Source organism: Dromaius novaehollandiae, chromosome 10 (genome assembly GCF_036370855.1).
Source record: "Dromaius novaehollandiae isolate bDroNov1 chromosome 10, bDroNov1.hap1, whole genome shotgun sequence".
NCBI lineage: Eukaryota > Metazoa > Chordata > Aves > Casuariiformes > Dromaiidae > Dromaius > Dromaius novaehollandiae.
In genome coordinates, this window is record NC_088107.1 from 15042850 (window position 1) to 15061789 (window position 18940).

Here is an 18940-nt window from a genome sequence, read left to right on the forward strand (position 1 = left end):
GCACTGAGACCAGCGCTTGTATTGCTATACAGTGACACCAATTACAGCACCAGTTGAGCTGCAAATCAACCTCACAGAAAAATAATAGCCACGTTTCATGTGGATTTTACTGCCCTGATGTGGGACATAGCCTGGTCATATAAGCACTAGTGCAGGCATAAGTGAGGAGAAATAAAAGCACATGGCTGGGGTTGGGAGGGATTATCCTGTTTAGTGGCAGGCTGTCCTTATACTGCTCAAAATGGATCATGAAACCATAGCTTGAGTCATGCAGTTTAAAAGACCCCACGACTTCTGGGGGAAAAAAACAAATAAAAAAAAGAGACCGAGGTTCTTAAGCAGTACAGGTGTTTTGAATTTTTACCCTATATCTAAAATGAAGATAAGTACTCTAAAATGTTAGCACATGACTTTCCTTTTGGCAGGATTCCTTCAATGTAACACAATAAAAAAATATATTCATAATTACCTTGCAATTTCGTTGTAAAATCAATCTCCATAAGCATGAATAGAAACATATATCAGAGTGTGCTAGTACAGAAATGTTTCTTCAGCTATTATGGCTTAGAAGAAGCAATAGCAGGAGGTTAAAATGTATTTTTGTCTACAGCTCTAAAATTCTCACATTGGTGCAAAGAGATTGTTCTAAGCAAGAGTTCATCTTGAGCACACACTGTGTAGTTGGGTATTTGAAAGACATCCAGACAGCATGGGAAATAACATCTGCTTTACTGCAAAATAAATGCACCTAATAAAAAAAGTTCCTGTCTTACCTTAGTGATACTAGTAATTATGATTAGCACAAAGCACACATAAGCATGTGCCAAACACCAATCATCACTGCACAAAGCATTCCAGAGGGTTATCTGTATTGGCAGTCTGCTGATGTGCACTGCTTTGCGGAATTAAGGACAAGCAATCAAATATCGAGTTGCACAAATGTAATTGCTACCACAACAATACTGGGTGTTATGGACAATGCTGGTGCCTTGAGCTATGACACCTCTATGATCACATCAGCTTTTAAAACATCAGGTAGCAACAGTTCTAAGGAAATTTGTTGCCACTTGTAGTAAGAATAGAGCTGGTCCAAGTGGGCAGATGCTGATGCAGAGCAGTAGTATTTGTTGTGAAGGAAAAGGACTTTTCAATGCCAATGGAAGATTACTGCAGCAAAATAAAAGTGACTGTTGACATGGATTGTGGCAAAGGAGAAAGCAAGGTCCATACTTTATTCTCCATTTGGTTTACTGTCTGCAAGGTTCCTATAGGGCTAGCTATATTTGTAATTTTATTTTTACTTTCTTGATGCTTGTATCTCCTATTTAACCATACATGTTAAGCAGAGGATTTATCTCAGTTGAAGATATGTTCTGCTCTCAGTTATGCTATGCAAGTATAATAAGTCAATGATATTATTCCAGACATCCAGCACAATAAACGCAACAATGAAGCCAAATCACACAACAGCCAGATTGTTTAGTCTCCATAATTCATATACAAGTTAGTATGATCAAAAAAATGTTTTAGATAAGAAAACTTCTTCTAAGAATAAGGAAAACTGTTTTTGAAACATACCAAATGTGTAACATAGTGACTTTTCTGTAAGAGACAACATTTTCTGCATGGTATTTACAATTTCATAACAGCATTAAATATCTTTCTTTATCTTCCTTGAATGGTAACCTATTTTAATGGCATATTCTTTAGCTGAATGAAAACTGAAATACTACCTCTCAGAATGCCCCCCTATTTAACATTTCTAATGACTCCACCGCCATACTCTGCATTTAGAGGCTCATCGGAAAAAGCAGGAAAAGAGGGCTTCACATTTCACACCAGAAGATCCAGATCCAGAAGAGCATATCCTCAAGGCTCCTTGACTTCATTAGCACTCTGACTGTTGGTAATACAGAAAGTGTGCTTTACCACTTTCACAGTGCCATTCTTTGTCAAACCATCATAAGTCCCTCAGAACTTTAGGTGGTATCTGAGTCTAAAAAACCGCAAATATTTTCCAAACACAATGAAAAAAATTTTAAAAGGATAAGCATGTATAGCTGCTTTTCCTAATAAACATAAATAGCAATTCAATGGACTGCATCATCTCAGAAGAGGGCTCTTAGGGGCTTCCTCAACCTCATAATGGCAGCCACATGTGAAAAAGGAAAGTTTACATCTTAGACACGATCACATTCATAATCAATTCCCAATTCCCTTTAAATCCAAGCAAACATTAATTTTCAAATTATTTCAAATGTATTTGTTTTTACTTAGTGTTAAAAAGTCATTGGTAATAAAAATTAAAAGGAGAGAGAAAAAGTTACATTTAATTATTTAAATGAATTGTATGCAAAAGGATATTCAAATGGAGACAAAAATTTATGGTAAATCAGTGTTGTAAGATTTGAGATTAATGCTTAAACTAGTGAAAAACATCTAAAATAAGGGCTTGATATTTTCTGTGTCAGAAGGATCTAAATTTAAGTGAATAAAGGTAAAATCTAGTAGTGTTGGAACTCTGCACTGAAGTCAATAAATCAGCATAAAGAAGCTGATTATATGGAAGGCATTTCTTCTGAAAATGAACTGCTAAAGGTATACGGTAATAAATGCAACAATCTGTTACACGTCCACGTCATGTAGTTCCTATTTCTTGGCTGTTCTTGTGCATCTTCTAATTCTTTTGGCTAAGCAGGGTTTTCTAACACACTTTGCAGGAGCACACTTTAGATATCCAAGGATGTGTCTTCATGTCATCTGGAAAAGAAATATATTCATCTTACTTAATGATTGTACAGTTTGAGGCAATAGGCAAGATTTCCTTAAAAAAGACCCTGACAATCTTTTCATAAAATAATAAAATCTTTATAATTTTGGAATTATAGAAAGAAATTCAGACTTTCAGCACCACAATTCTGTTGTTAAAAATACCACAAATCTACCTCCAGAAAATTGTTTACATCATAACTGATACATTACAAAAGGCAATGTGGAACTCAAAAGAGCTCAAGGGAATGGATGGCCTTTTCCAAAACATTTCTTCTGAACAGCCTTCTCCTTCTTCTTCCCTTTTTTAAAAAAAGGAAAACTTCTCAATGGATCAGCAGAAGGATAATTTCTGTTTGACATTAACAGATTATTTATGCAAATACCATTTTCAAATTACATACGTATCCCTTCAACAGAAGTAAACCTATAATAACTATGAACAGAAGTAATAGAAAGTTACGCTAATAAGGCATTATAATTTGTCATGGTTTATTAGAATTCCCCAGAAAAGCGCTCTCAAGCAAGCAAGTTTTAGCTTTATGATTTTTTCCTATTTGTTGTATGATAATATTTACAACCTGAATTTAAAAAATTACTTGTATTAGACATTCTACAGAACACTGCTTAAATAGATACAATGCTGTTCATGAGTAGATGAACACAGAGAAAGAAGGAAGCACACACTATTCTTTCCTAACCTAATGGATATCTGCTTCTCAATTTATCAAGTTATCCATTTTCTGTCTATGTAAGTATATCATAGACACACAGAGATATACATTTTCCTGAAGTCCACTATGTAGTCTTCTAGTTTTACAGTCCAATTTACTATGATATGATGAGTCACGATACTAGTAATCCTGAATGCTGATGTGACACAACGCTACATCTACTGCAGAGAAATTCTTATGGACTTAATTTCTGGAATAATTCCTGGCCACTGTAACTTTTAAACAACGTTGATGAGCAGTAGGGGTTATCAGTGCCTGTGATCAATGGGCTGCCCTATATTGCATATTCCTCCTGCTTCATGTATCATCATCAACAACCTCCAGCACTCTATTCCTGGATCCATCCTCTTTTATTGTTACCTTTTTACTGCTCTTTTTACTTCTACCTCAGTTTCTATGGTGACACAAACACTGCAAAAGAAAACCTTACTTTTTTAGGGTGCTGCACAGTTGGAAATTTACGGAAAATTTACTGAGTATTACTTTTTGCCAGTGTACTGATCTGTAGACATATAAGTGACATGGCACTGACTTAAGTAACATACTCTCCAATGGAGGCAACTTGAAAGAGGTAGCTGAATATTTGTAAGAAGCGCAAGTTGCCTGGTAACAACATAGTCACAATTTTAGTGCTGTATATTTAAGCACCTTGTGGCTATTGAGAATCTGTTCTTTTTGATACCTCTTCTCATTCTCATTTCTATTTGCTGCAGTTCCGTCTCACAGACTATATTTCAGGGAGGGTCAGAGATCTCTCCCATATCTGCACCAAGGTTCATCTAGCACAAGCAACTACTGGGATTTTCACTATTATCTGTAATACAACCAGAATTTCATTCTGTCTCAAGAAGTAAAAAAACAAAGAGTGAAAAATTTAAGATGGACAATGGTCTTGGTATGAAGGGATGAGAGAGAGAATGAGCTGCAGAAGGAATCAGTTGACTCAGATACTCCCTGGTTACTGAAGGCCATAGGCATACAGTGGTCCACTACCATTTACATGGTTTTCATCCAAAATATAGAAAATACTCTGTAATTTCAATCTGCAGTTCTCAAGTCAGTCTTCCATTAGGGAAGCTCAATTTCCTTTTATTATCTATGGAAGTAACAGTCTTTTGCCTGGTCTACCGTAACATCTCTATTGGGGGATATAGGAGGCAAGGGGCATCTGTGCCTACATTGTTCCGCTTGACTTCAGCTCAGATCTGTTCCTTTTTTTTTTTTTACAGAAGCTATGCTTGCAGAAGTGGGACTTCCTTAGTGGGACTGCACCATGTATGCAAGCTAAGACATCTCAGGTTGTGTTAAGCCTTGCTGCATTCCTCTCAGATTTTGATGGATGAAATTCAGAGCATCTTCAGTCCCCTTAAAACCCATCTTAAACAACTCCCTTTGAACAGGATGATCTGCCCTCTGGAGGTACCTATTCTTCACCATTGTTTATAAAAGAAAACTCAGGTGAATAGCTCAGACCTAAGAATCTTAGGCATCCACGTGCACTCAGTTTTGGACTCTTTCTCCATTTGTCTAAATGTGAAAAATATGACTGACAAAGTGGAAAACATGTCTGGAAATGTCATTTTTACTGAAGAGGCACTCTAAGGGATAGCAAATTCTTTATCGGGGGTTGATATGTTTAAGAGTCCAGCTCTACAAAAGCTGCTGTAATTCTTATCTGATTATTATGTTCAAGGCCAGAGCAGAGACAAGTTTGAAAAGCTTTGGCTTTGCATGTCAAACAGAAGTAGTCCTCAGCATGTGGGGAAAATGGCAGTGATAAACCTACTATTAGGCATCTGGGACAGAAGCCCAGCATCTCCTCCATGTGTGGGCTAAAATAGACATGAGCCACTATCACAGATAATGGCAGCTTGTAGGCACATGGAGGGAGCAACTAAAATCCATTTCACTTAGACAAGAAACTGCAGTCTGATATTTACCTTTGTCCATCACATGTGAAAAGTGTTTGCTGTGAATTATCCAAGAGAAAAGTGCAGGTTGAGGGGTTTCATTACCTATCTAAGAGTAGTTCAGATCACACTTTGAACACAAGAAATCACAGGTAAATCTCAGACTGGTGTCTTGTGTAGTCAAATGGATTCCTGCTATTCATCTGAGTTTATGCCTTTTTCTATGATTGAGGCCTACATCTGCAGCAGTGAGAACATGTGCAGTGTGAAAATAAAATAAGCAGAGTAGGCTTTAGGTGATTTTAGAAAATTAAGATCACTTTGAAAATAACTGTCAATCTAACATTCAAGGTTAGAGACTGTACCAATCACCATTATAAAAGACAATGCACAATTTTGTCTGTTAACAGCTGCTCTATACATTTGTAACCTTACTGATTCCGTCAGGACTTGTAATAAAGCACCCCTTCTAGGAATAGCTGGAATTCCTTGCACATGCATTGTCATACTTCCACCATTTCCTCATTAAAAGAGACAGTAAAGTCAATATATTTCTTAACATCACTTCTCTGGGAAATGCATATACGGTAACATATTGCAAATGAAGTGCAAGACATTCTGCAAAACACACACACAGACAACTTTTTAATAAAAACTTATAAATGAAGCTTGTAAGTTTGCCCAGACTTTGAATATGCGTGAGAGAGATCCTAAAGTTGCAAGTTTCACCAAATCAAATGCTGACCTCCTAGATGCTCTTGAATTCCAAAATACAAAGGTAAAGCACCTGAGAAATATGAGAATAAATCACAGCCATAAATGTTTTTATTTTTGTTTAAATGTTTGCTACTAAAAGTGGGAAGTTTCAAGTAAATGCATTCTATTACCAAATCTTTCCTTTCAAACAAGGGCTTCTGTCAGAAGTGTCTTAATTTCTTATCACAGAATTTCATCCACACAAGGAGCAATAAATAATTCATGTTCCTAGCTCTTTGTTGTGTGTCCCTGAACTGCACAGAGCTGGAAGGCTGACAGCTGTGTCAGGACAAGCACCAAAGATCTGACATGACAAGTGACTAACAAGTTTCTTTCAGCCTATAGTGAAAGAAGACAATGGCATAAAGTGCAAAAACGAAATCCTGAAACAAAATGAAACTGTTTCTTTCTCTTTACCTAAGTGTTTGCTATGAGCTTATTTCCGACCCATAACCTCTGGTCATTTTATAGTACTGCCCAACCCCCTTTACTCCTCACATTCGCCTGGCCATTTACGCCTGTCCACGGATCAATATGAGCAATTCTTGGAGAAATACGATGTCTCCATGACAACCAAGCCACAAATTCTCAGTGGAAAGCAGTGAGACCAGTAGTGAAATCTCCTGAGGTTTTCAGACCTATAAGACAAGATGTCTTAAAATGCAGGAATGGACAGAAACAAAAGCCAGAGTAATTCATTGTTTATTACCAGTTTAATGATGTCAGATGGACTGAATGGAACTCAGTTTTTAAGTTTAGATGCTTTATCAACATGTATTTTTGCCAGTCATTATTCACCTCCTGACAGTTTTTTTTATTTTTTCCATTACTTCACACAGATATGCACAATGCAGAACTGGACATTTCAAATTCCTATCCAAATGTGTACACTTTGCCACACAGACACTTCGACACACAGAATAATTTAAATTAGAGTTAAAACTAATGCTACCTGTAAGTTGCATTAATTCTCACCTGAAGTCTTTAGTACCACTTTGTTTAAATTCTTTCTCACTTCAGAACACTAGCTACATTTTTGCCTGTAATCATTCTAGAAGGGGCTACTGAAAGAGGTACTATGTACCATAGGTAGTTTGATGTAGCTGAAGTAAGGAATTAAACTTGTTTCCTTCTCCAGTAGATTATTATTATTTTTCTTTTTAATGTCATGCTGCCTTTAGCGGTACAGTAGTGAGTCCAAGCCAAAGTGGCTTTAATTCAATAGTGTATTAAAAGGAATACAGACTTACGATTCATTGGTTTCAATTATTCTATAATACACTATTGTTCATTTCTGCGGAAAAGATGAAAAGGGAATGTAGTTCCAATCAGGTATATGACAGCAGTTGAACTCCCAAGGAATCTTGGAGGAGTGGAGTGCACTGAAATATAATCCCCCAGACATGGGTCCTATCTGGGTTCTGAGATGACTTAGGGGACCTGACATGGATTTCAGACTGCACCCTTTGACTGAAAATTAAATCTCAGCAGTGTTCCTTGGGGAAGGATCAGGGGACTGTTGGCAGCTGCCCCCTGTCAGCACAGGCTGCAAGATTTGGAAATCTCTTAACTAAGCTGACAGGCCACAGAGACGATGAATCAAAAATATGATACACGGATCAGCACACAAAGATGCAAGAGGGTACACAGAAACCAGATAAAGCAGGGAAGGAAAATAACAAGTGAAAAAAAGATGTTTAACTCTTTCACTAATGACTACTATGTACAGGTTACATACATGGTGTATGTGGGTCACGCTCACAACTTGCTTAACAGATCTTAGTATTTAGTCACACAGAATGTTTCTAATCAGCTATGACTGGATACACTTTATATTTAATTGCTGCCCTTTGGGATTCATTTAACAAATTTCTTAGATATTCCATTGCTAGAAAGATAATGAAGCTACATGAAGATAAATTTTATAGTCACCAAAAAGAATGCACTTTATGGATGTTCCTGTATTTAGCTGAATCAATGCTAAAAGCCATAAAAAGTAAATAAAGATTGTGAGCTGCTTTAAAGAAAAGCATCAAGCTATTTAACACTACCAATTTGCTTTTCTCCAGAGATACACTGTTTGAATGTCCACTGCTACACTCAACTGCAGTATATATAGTCCTTCTAATTTTTCATAATCTCATGCTACCTTCAAAGGGTCAGACATTGTACATATATTAACTAAGCAGTGTAGTCCAAAACTAATTATAATGAACTAGTAGTGTCAGCTTTCTTTTTGGTCATAAAGCCTTTATCCTTTCTAAGACCTGAATTCCTGATGAAAGAGGAAAGGATAACAGCTCCACACTCTGACCCCTGGAGGTGACCATTAATTTGACATTGCAGCTGCTAAAAAGGAAACAGCATTACAATGTGCTTTTCCTACAGGCCCAAAAGCTGTGTCAGATTTATCACTTGGTACTTGGTGACTGTCTTTAAATGGCTCTCACCTGGACTCTCAGACTCTTCCAAGACACATCTGTCAGGCATATCCTCTGCATCTTGGAAGTTTGCTGAGTTTGAGTTCTTGGCATGCTTCAGCTCACTGACTGTAGTGATAAAAGAAAAAATAGAGGGAGGGAGAACTGTAATATATTCAGAAATAGACACTTCCTGCTTTTGTGCAGATCTTTCAGTGATGAAGACAATTTGTAAACACAAATAATAAATTGAAATAAAACAGAAACTCAAAGTACTTATATGAAACCATACCATAGTTGAAAAATTTATAGACACGAACTCATCTGGGGCGAAGTTTGGGGCATAGTTTAAATATGATCCCTTTGATGTAAAAAAATAATATATTTTTTGCAAAAAGACCTAAAACAGTACAATCATTTAGCAGCCATACGAAGTGCTTGGCTGTTTAATCAAAGAAGCCGGCAAACAATGTAAAAGATTGATTAAGTGGTCTTGTAACTACAGGAGTCATTAACTAGGCAAAAAAAATATACTAATTTTGGGATGAAAATATGCTCTATCTAACAAGTTACAATATATAATAAAATGAGTGATAACTTCCATGTGCAGTAAAAACAGACTGAATTGCAGTTTAGAAATGATCAAATTTGATGTCTTCTTTACTTAATTGCTAAAACATTTACATTTCAGAATAAGAAAATATTTTCAAAGAAATAGTAATCTGTCAATACAAGAATACTTAATTCACTTGGCTTTTCAAACACATCCCAGCTAGGTTTTCCTAAACAGAATGGAGCCATTCCTCTCATCGTTGCCCATTTCCCTCTCTTCTGCTCCATATCTCCATTCTGACAAGACTATATTGCTTGAAGACAAAATACAATTATTAAACAGCATATCACAGAAGAGCATAGTAAAGACTAGACCTCAGTTCCTTAGTCCCATTAAAACTCTTAGCAGATCTCATCTCTTAGGGAAACAGGAGTGACTAGACCTTAACAGACTTAATTGTCTTCTGATATCTACAAAACTAAGCAAGGTTTCAAACTTCCAAACTAATCGATGTCGATGGGCATCCCAACGCCTATACACAACCCCAGTGCAGTTTTTCCCTGTTTTCAAAACAAGAAATTTGCTCCCTGGTGCCATTATGGACTTCTTTTTACCAGATAAATATTTGCTACAGGACTGCTTAATATAAACACCCATTTAAATTTCCCAAAATTATGACTCAATTCACTAGGCTTCAGGGCATTATTCGAACAGAAAGTCTTCAGCTGACGTGTATTCTGCTTCAGTGCTCTGCCCTCCCCATGAGTATGCAGCTATCGAGCCCAGGTCTCCAAAGGTTCCGCCATTCCGGACTCCTGCATCCTCCTGCATAGACTCCACTTGAAACAACCAGGACTTCAAAATAATGGTGGGATTAGGCCCTTGAAAGTACAATATTAAAACATAGTAAAATCATAAAAGCTGTAATAGTGATAATGTACATTTCACCTGAAAAAATGCTAGATTTTGCTAAAAAAAAAATCTGCCTCAATAAGGCAACTAACCAGTAAACAAAGCCTTGCACAGATAGAGCAGAAACACTGGTTAAATTTCTAATCTTACAAAAAGCCAGTAGCCTTGTGTCCACAGTAGACTTATCCACATAAAGAGGAGTTTTAATTCGTGCCACTGCTATGGAAGAGTTGACATGATAATCTGCATGAGGTGAGCTGACACAGAAGAACAACCTACAATAAGTAAGCAATGTTCTTGTTCACATATACTATGACATTTCAAAGAAGAAATGTTTCCAAAGATATCTATGTTTTTCTGTGATTTCTAAAACATTCTAATAATTCACAAGTATTTGTTGAAGACCAGGAGCCCCACTTCCAAAAGAAAAATTGGAAAATACAAGTTATGTGCTACAGTTTTTTGTGCCAAATGTTTTAGAACATTCTTTCTAAAACAGTTCTTCCCATTAAATACTCAGAACTCTGCTGTGCTGAGTGATAGATTGAGTCATTACTGCTGTATGAATGTAAAAGCCAGAACTTCTCTGAAGTAGAGCAATAGGAAAATTTCCAAAGAGAATACTGTGATAAAAGGGAAAAAACAAAAAATGTAGCCATGTCTCTGCAAAGAAATAAAAAAAAATCACTAGAGCTGTCCGCTTTGAAAAACAGCAGTGACCAAAAATTCAGAATTGCCCTTTTGTCTGAATGGACCTGAAGCTCCTGACTTTGGGATCAATAGTGAGGTCTGGTTTTACGCAGTAGACTGCCACAGTGGCATGTTGCTCCAACTCTCAGTTACCATTTTTTCAAACTATTACTAAGCTTTTCTTGGGCCAAGTTATAAGAGGCTATGCAATCTGAGTTTTATCCAGGTAAGGTGCTTTCAGTGGCAGAATCTGTTTGATCTTGCACCGCACCAAGCAGGGGAGATATATTCACAGAGCCAAGCACCAGTCCCACCCAGGAGATGACAGACACGTGACTTACTGGAAGTCAGTGCTGTATTTGCTCTTGAATGAGACCAAGACAAAGCTGTTCGAGTACTCTTCCTCTGTCCCAGAGCATGTCAGCAGGAGCCATATGGTTTAAACTGATCTGCTTGACTTTGCAAGAAAGCGGAGCTCAGCAGTGTTCCTAGGGAACACACCAGATTCAACTAAGAGGTAACTAAAGTACTTCAATGCAGTAGTAGCTGCCTCTCAGCTGAGGTTTGTGCGAGAACACAAACCAGTTTTCACACAACAGTGTATCCAAAAGCTTAGCAGGCTTGGTTTCAGACCTAGACCAAACATGCAAAAGAGACATACCAGCGGGTTTTGTCAGGACACAGATGTAAGGGCCTGGATAGAGAGCGCTGAGTCAAACATGATACCCAGATGTAAGGAACAGGTAGCTATGATTCAGAAAGTCACTAGAGAGACAGTTTGGCAGAGAAAATGAAGAGCTCTGTTGTAGTTCCTTATTTTGAGATGACGACAAGTATCAGAGCAAATGTCAGACAGGTTGAGATCTGATACTGAATAGACAACAGCTAAGAAGTAGATCCACACAGATGAAATGTATCAGAAGGAAGGTGTGAAGTGAGCAAGAAATAGACCTAGACAGAGGCCAGCAAGAACCCTGGGCAAAGCAGGAAGATTTCCAGTTAGTATGTTTAAGTAAGGATGACAAAAATAAGGGGAGATTCCAGAGAGGATGGAGTCATACAAGCCCAAGAAAGACAAGAGAGTGAGAAAAAAATATAAAAAGCCAAGCTGAGGTTGGCTGACAAATGATGGAAGATGATGATGAAACACTGGCATTAACAGTTGGGTAGAAAGGATTTATCAAGAACAGTTTTAAAGGAGTGAAAAGCACAGATGGAAAGGATTGTCCTGAACTCCAGACAGTAAGTGTGAGAAGAGCTACCGGCGAATAAGATTCAGGAGGAGAGAAGAAAGGATGGGGGGAAAGTGGATGCTTCAGAAAACCAGGAGGCAGGATGGGATGGGGTAGGTGGGGGCCCCTGGTGCAAGTGAAGGGACGTGTACTTTAGCCTTGTCAACAAACCAGAGGTACACAAATCTCCCTAGATACAAGTCCGGCAAGTACACTTCACAATACCCTACTTTACAAAGTTACACAATGAGCGTACATGGGGAGAAGAAAGAGACCTAGGCAGGGGCCTTCAAATCTATTTTCTTTTTTAAACATCACATGTTATGTGCTCAATTTGAAGAAGAAGGTTCCTTAAAAATATCATAAAAGACAGGAGAACAAAGGGAATTGAAAAGTTAAAAATAAGAGAGGAACAGTCTGGCCCAAATAAAGAGTGAAAGTAAAAAATGACATTATATAATCACGGAGAAAGTACCAGGACTTAATAATCTTAGAGCTGACACCTACTTTACTAAATTAAAGTATCCCTTATGGGAATAGGGTTTTATGCTCAAATGTCAATAGGGGAAATACTCTTATGAATAGCTTATAGCCAGTACACTGACAGAATTTAAGAACTTATTTAAACATAAACGGTGTGATCTTTATTCATTCTAAGGCTACTCTGTCCTATTTTGGGTTTAAATGGACCTTAAAATTACCTTGGCTTCCATTGGAAAGCAAATTTGTGTAGCCAAAGTGACGTAAATGTCTGGAGTGTAAATGAGCCCCAAATCCACCAAGTCAGATAAAGAGTACGAAACAATAATTTCTGATATAGTAACCCCAGTGATAGTTTCCTTCTATCCAGTGAGCCATAATTTAAATTACTACATGGATAGTACCAATTGCCCTTGTTAGCACAAAAGTAAAGCAAAAGGACTTTCATTGAGGCAAATGACCTTGAACTTTGCATATGAAAATGACATATCTTCACAGTACAGATTCAATCCTGAGAATTGTAGTATTTTTTTTCTGGTACATCTTAATAAGCTGTCAATACTTGTTTAGTGAAGTTGATAGCCATTCTCTTATATTACAGTGCTCAATCAGAAAAAGATAGTCATACAACTGGTTATGTAACAGTCATACAATAGGTATAGAACTTAGCATAGCAAAAGGATATTTATGTAAACAGTTTCCAATTATTTCAAATTCCACAAAATAAAAGCAAACTATTTCCTAAAAGAGACCACAGACTGTATGAAAGACCAGCCTCCGTATGGAAAAACTTTTAAAGGAAAAGCTGTTCTTTTTGAATATTCTTACAACAACAATTAATCACTATCATTCATTTCTACCTATTCTGTTTAAACTCTCAAAAGCATTGCTTCTCTCTGGTCAGAAATATCACACACAAGTCTAAGCACCTTTGCTATGAATACCAATTTTGAGAGGGCAGTCTTACTGGAGAAAAAGATTGCATAAGACAGTGAATAAACCAATTAGTATTTTTTTTTATTTTTGGTAAGATGCATTTTTATTTTGATTAGGTAGATTAATAACTTAAAAGCAGCGTACCAGCAGAGAAAGTAAGATGGTATTTGTCATTCAATATGTGACAATTCAGAACAATCTGATGGGACAACAAAAAGTATTTTTCAATCAAAATATTAGGCAAGGCAGCCTATGGGTCATAAACGCATTTAAGGTCCAGTACAGAATATAGAGCAACCTGAGTCTAAATAAAACAGGAGCTGTCTGTAAAACAAAAGAAAAACATTGGGATTTTTTTTTCCAGTAAATTGTTAAAACAACTGTCCTGCAATGCTACTTCTGGGATCTACTAGGTCTACAGTCACTTACTATACTGCACCTAAGAAGCTAGATGGAGAGCTGGGGAATATATGGTTTTAATCTTTTTTTTTTTTAAACACATTTCACAGAGCACCTGTACTTGCTGAGACCAAATGTCATCTAATGCAGTGTCCTGTCTCAAACAGTGTTTAAAAGCAGATGCCTAGGGAAGAGCATAAGAATAGAAGAACGACACAGTGCTACTGCACCACACAATAATGCTGCACCAGCACTTTCTCCCGGTCTCCAGTTTGAAACTCAGGGAATTCTAGAGCCAGACGTACTTTCTATTTACATTTAATAACACAGTGCATCTCTCCTCCACAAACTTCTGCAGCTTTCTCTTAAACATGTATAAAATTTTCACATCTTTAATATCCTGTGGTAGGAAGTTCCAGATTTACTACACAAAGAGCCATCTCGTTTGTTTGCACGTGTCCTTATTAGCTTTATTTGAAACTCCCTATTTCTTGTATGAGAAGAGGCACATGTATGACACCTGCACAGTCTCTCCGTGACACCTCTGATTTAACAGTCCACTGCTGTATACTCCTTCAACATCCTCTTTTCTAAGCTGATGATTACTATGCCACTTTGGTTTTTTTCCTTCTATTTTGAAGTCAACCTAAAAGGAGATGATTATTTCACTACCATGAGTAATGCAGAAAGTATTTATGAAATGGCAGGTGAAATACTTGCAGCACTTGCCATAATTGTCTAGAAACAGAAAAAGCAGATAATGAAGTAACACCAGCAACGCCAGCATGGAGCACCCATCCCTTCACTATGGTGCTAGCACTCCCTGCTGAGCAGCGTGCCAGCTGCATAGTGAGTCAGAAAGCCTGGAAACATATCCTGATGGTACCAAGGTTGAGGAGAGCAGGATTACTTTGCAGGTCCTACAGGTGTTACTCCTGCTCGCAGAGTCTGGGCTGGTGCCTGCCTGTGTTGCCACAACGTGATCACTGTTGACTCTGCTCAGCTTGGAATCCAGATTCTCTTCTGAACAACTGTTACCTTGCCATTTGCTCCCCAGCTTGACTTCGTGCAGAAGATTAATCCTGCCTCAGTGTAGACCTTTGCTCTTGTGCTTATTGAATTGAACCCTGTTTTTCTTGTCCAGACTATTTCTCAGGCCATATAAACCACTAATTCATCTCACTGACAAAAGATACCAGTTGTTGGTTATTTCATAATTTTTAGTGTCTCTTAAAAAACCTGCACTTTTGTATATAGCTGCCATTTAATTGAGGCTATCAGGTTGTTATTTTCTGATTATTTCTGTGATTAAATGTCACATTGGCCCAGCTTTCATTACATTTTGATTTAGAAGAGAGATTAAGAAATTAACCTGGAGAAACACTTACATCAGTATTCTAAAGTAAATGTAGCAGAATATGGAAGCTGGAACTATCCTTGAAATAACCCAGTATGGAACAAGTCAAACTGGAAGCTAAATTAAATCTAACACATTGAATACAGAAATAGGACCTAATATTAGTAATTACACTGCAAAGCTCAGTCTAGTACTGGCAGGGAAATGGGGATTTTCCTCATTTTAAATTTTAAGATTCTGACAAAGCATACTAAATGCATGCTTCAGCCTCCCCAGAAAGTCTCAGTAAAATGCAAGGCAGTGGAAACACCCACTTGCATCTCAAACTGGAAAATACTGGACTTCCTAAGTCTTCCACAATACTATAATCTTTTGATTATGAGACAAAATAATGAAAATTCTGTTTGACCCATGGGATATGACACATAGGCCACCTGTCTGCCATCAGTATTTAGTCCTAGTAACTAGAAGCTTAAGTCCACTCGAACAAGAGGACCAAAACTGCGCAGAGTAAGGTACAAATTATTAATAATATGAGACTGCAGTGTTATGTGGTTACCATTAGTTTGTCTAATACACTTAAAAATGCATAAATATTAAACTGGAGAAAAGAAAAGAGCAAAACATCTGGAGCAGCCTGGTCCACTTCACTTAGTAGGGACTCATTTATTGCCAAGGACATGGCAAAAACATGAGACTTACTCCTGCACTCTGTTAAGTCATTGGCAAATGAAGCTCATACCAAACACTAAGTGAATTGTAACTGATTTTTTTTTTGTAAAAGTCTTAAATTTGTTTTAAAATCTTTATATATTTAAAAATAAAAAACCCCTTACAACTCCATTTCCCCCCCACCTCTTTCCATATATATGAGAACAACATTACTCCAGACAGGAAAACTGAAATTTTCAATGATTCTTTTCCCAATATACCTTGAAGTTTTATTCACCCAGAGGGACTTCCCTATTTCTCTCAACTAAAATATAATGGCATGTAACAAATTATGCTCTCAAAGGACGTCCCATTTTTGTTTCATTAGTGCAATGAAACATTCACTCAATTTTAAAGCAGTTGTCTTGATCTTAGTTGTGATTTATACCAGAATCTGTCCATATACTCTGTGTACTCTATATAATAAAACACCTAACTAGTTAGATTTGTCTCAGTGGGTTCTGCTGTTCTGGTACAAGAAATAAAATACTTTCCCATAAAACCCCACACAGCATTTATTGCAAAGCTCTGAAGCATATGCTCTGAAGCATATTCCCCAGAACTTATGAGGATTAAAAAAAGGAAAATGCAAACTCCAAACTCTCTTTAAACAATTCTTCTATCATTACACATTGCTTTTTTTCTCACTGTCTTTTCTAGCTAGATAGCCAATATGTCTTTTTTCCAGTTTCCCTGAATACGTGTTAGTGCGTGTTTTAACCAAACATGGTTTAGGACTGAATTGTTTGATCACATTTAATCAACGTTATTTGTACTCCTTTCATTATGTTTTCAGCCAGTCACTGAGCGATAACAGACATGCATTTTTACCAGAAGTAGTAAAGAAGGTCAAATTACAGTTCTGATAGTTACTAGTAAATTAGTTTTTTTTTTAAAATTAAAGTATATTAGTCTCTCCTGTCCTATATATTTTTATAAAAATATATATCAAAAATATATATCAAAATTCCTACTGGCTTCTACACATTAGATAATGGCAGCTATGACTGCCTATCAATGTATCAGTAACTTCAGGAAAAATAATGAACAAAGAAAGTTATACTTCATACTTTTAAAATCACATTATTGCCAGATTTTTCACAAAGATAGATTTATATGGGATTCAATTTTAACCAGAGAATTTAGAGACAATTTGAAATTACCACATTTCATCAGAAGAATCCTAGCTGTAGATTGCCTCAAATTGCTTTTAAAAAATAGAATGAAATGGAAGCGTGCAGCATTGTTATGACACTGATATATTCCTGTGTGTAATGTGAATGCTAGAGTTTGCATATGCTTTCCTTCTCTTAATCAAAGCACTCCCAAGAGCTTAATCCACTGGGAAAAAAAATACAGGGAGACTCTTTATTAACGTCTCCTGGCCAGATTATTGTTATTATTTTGCATTATGGCCTTGAAGATGTATTACTGATAGGGAGGTAAAGCCAACTGCAGCACAGCATGAATCTGCTGAATGGCTGCTGTATGAAAGTGGAAGTACTTATTTCCAAGGTATTTCTGTGATGCTCCCTACTGTTAAAATGTAATCTGACTTTAAAAGATGTTCAGGCCAATTGAAAGCAATAAGTAAATGCAAGCAGTATAGTACTGTATACTGAAGAGTTTCACTAGCTGGTCAAACAGGCATTATTCCAAGAAACTAATGTTGTATAGGACTGTTTCCTGGTGGCTGAGACCTCCAATTGGCAAAAGACAGTAGACTTTTCAGTCAGCAAGCTAGTTACCCATGGATGTGGCTCAAGGCTGACACACAGATTGACTGGTTCACACTAATTTACTTCACACAGATTCCATTTATCTCCTAGAAGATCCCCTGGCAGCAGCTTATAATGGCATATCCTAGGATGCCTGCCTGCATGAGTTTTTAAAGCGGCAGAGCTTGATGAATCTAAGTCCAGAAAACAGTTCACAGATTGAGGACTAGGTGCAATCAAAAAACATCAAGTAGCACAGCTGGGACTTGCTAGCTTGCTTGACTGGTTTGAGCAGCTGAGCATTAACTACGCTTGCTTTCCTGCTGGCAGCCCTGTGTCACTAGGACAAATCGGAGCACTACCCCACAGAAGAAAAAAGAGGAAGAGAAAAGAGAGAAAGGAGAGGGGGAAAGAAAGGAGAGGGGGAAAGAAAGGAGAGGGGGAAAGAAAGGAGAGGGGGAAAGAAAGGAGAGGGGGAAAGAAAGGAGAGGGGGAAAGAAAGGAGAGGGGGAAAGAAAGGAGAGGGGGAAAGAAAGGAGAGGGGGAAAGAAAGGAGAGGGGGAAAGAAAGGAGAGGGGGAAAGAAAGGAGAGGGGGAAAGAAAGGAGAGGGGGAAAGAAAGGAGAGGGGGAAAGAAAGGAGAGGGGGAAAGAAAGGAGAGAACCAAAGCATGACATCACACAGAGTACTATGTGCCAACGCAGGGAAAACTCATTAGAACATTTAATCTTTAAAAAACTCCTGGATTATCCAACCAGGTAATAGCTAGCAAGTTCTAAAAATCTGGACAATTTCTTTTGGTCATGCAAACAGTTCCCAGGGGGGAAAAAAAAAAGGATGAAACTACTGCCATTTTTTTTTTTCGATTGACAACAAAACTACATTCAATCTGATAATACATGCACAATGAATACATAACCAGTATCCTGGGTTTTACAAGGTGAGGTACAGGTCAGTGCAGTTCCTCCCCTCCATACAGAACAACAGGAACAGACTTATAAACAATATTTTTAAAAGGACTGAATATATAGGCTTGCATTATAGCTCTCCAAATTCTTTAAAGACCTTGTCGGAAAGGAAGCAAAAAATAATATTATTAAACAATAACATTTAACAGCAAATGTATTATTAGAGATCCAAAGCACATTTAGTACTTAGGAGGTTAAAGACTCAGCTGTAGTGCTAGCTGATGAAAAAGTAGGATTAAGGCTTTAGTATGAGTCTTGACATGATCATGTTGTCTGCCTGCTGTCTTAAGCTTGGAAAAACAGCTGGGATCATCTTCTTATAAGCTCCAACTCAAAGATGTTTAAGCAGTTCCCAATCCAATTAAACAGAGGTAAATATAAGGAAGGGCCCTACTG

The 18940-nt window shown here is 37.3% G+C and overlaps 1 protein-coding gene across 2 annotated transcripts in view; it reads right to left on the reverse strand.

Moving 5' to 3' along the window:
• Positions 1–712: 712 nt before the first annotated feature.
• The window catches only part of WDR72 (WD repeat domain 72), a 133162-nt gene continuing 114934 nt past the window's right edge, over positions 713–18940 (reverse strand). For both annotated transcript variants that reach the window (XM_026104757.2, XM_026104758.2), the window contains 2 exons: positions 8620–8718; positions 713–2760 (listed from right to left, as the gene is read on the reverse strand). In XM_026104757.2, the coding sequence (XP_025960542.2) occupies positions 2705–2760; positions 8620–8718 (155 nt within the window). In that variant the 3' untranslated portion in view covers positions 713–2704. The remainder of the gene's footprint in view (positions 2761–8619; positions 8719–18940) is intronic.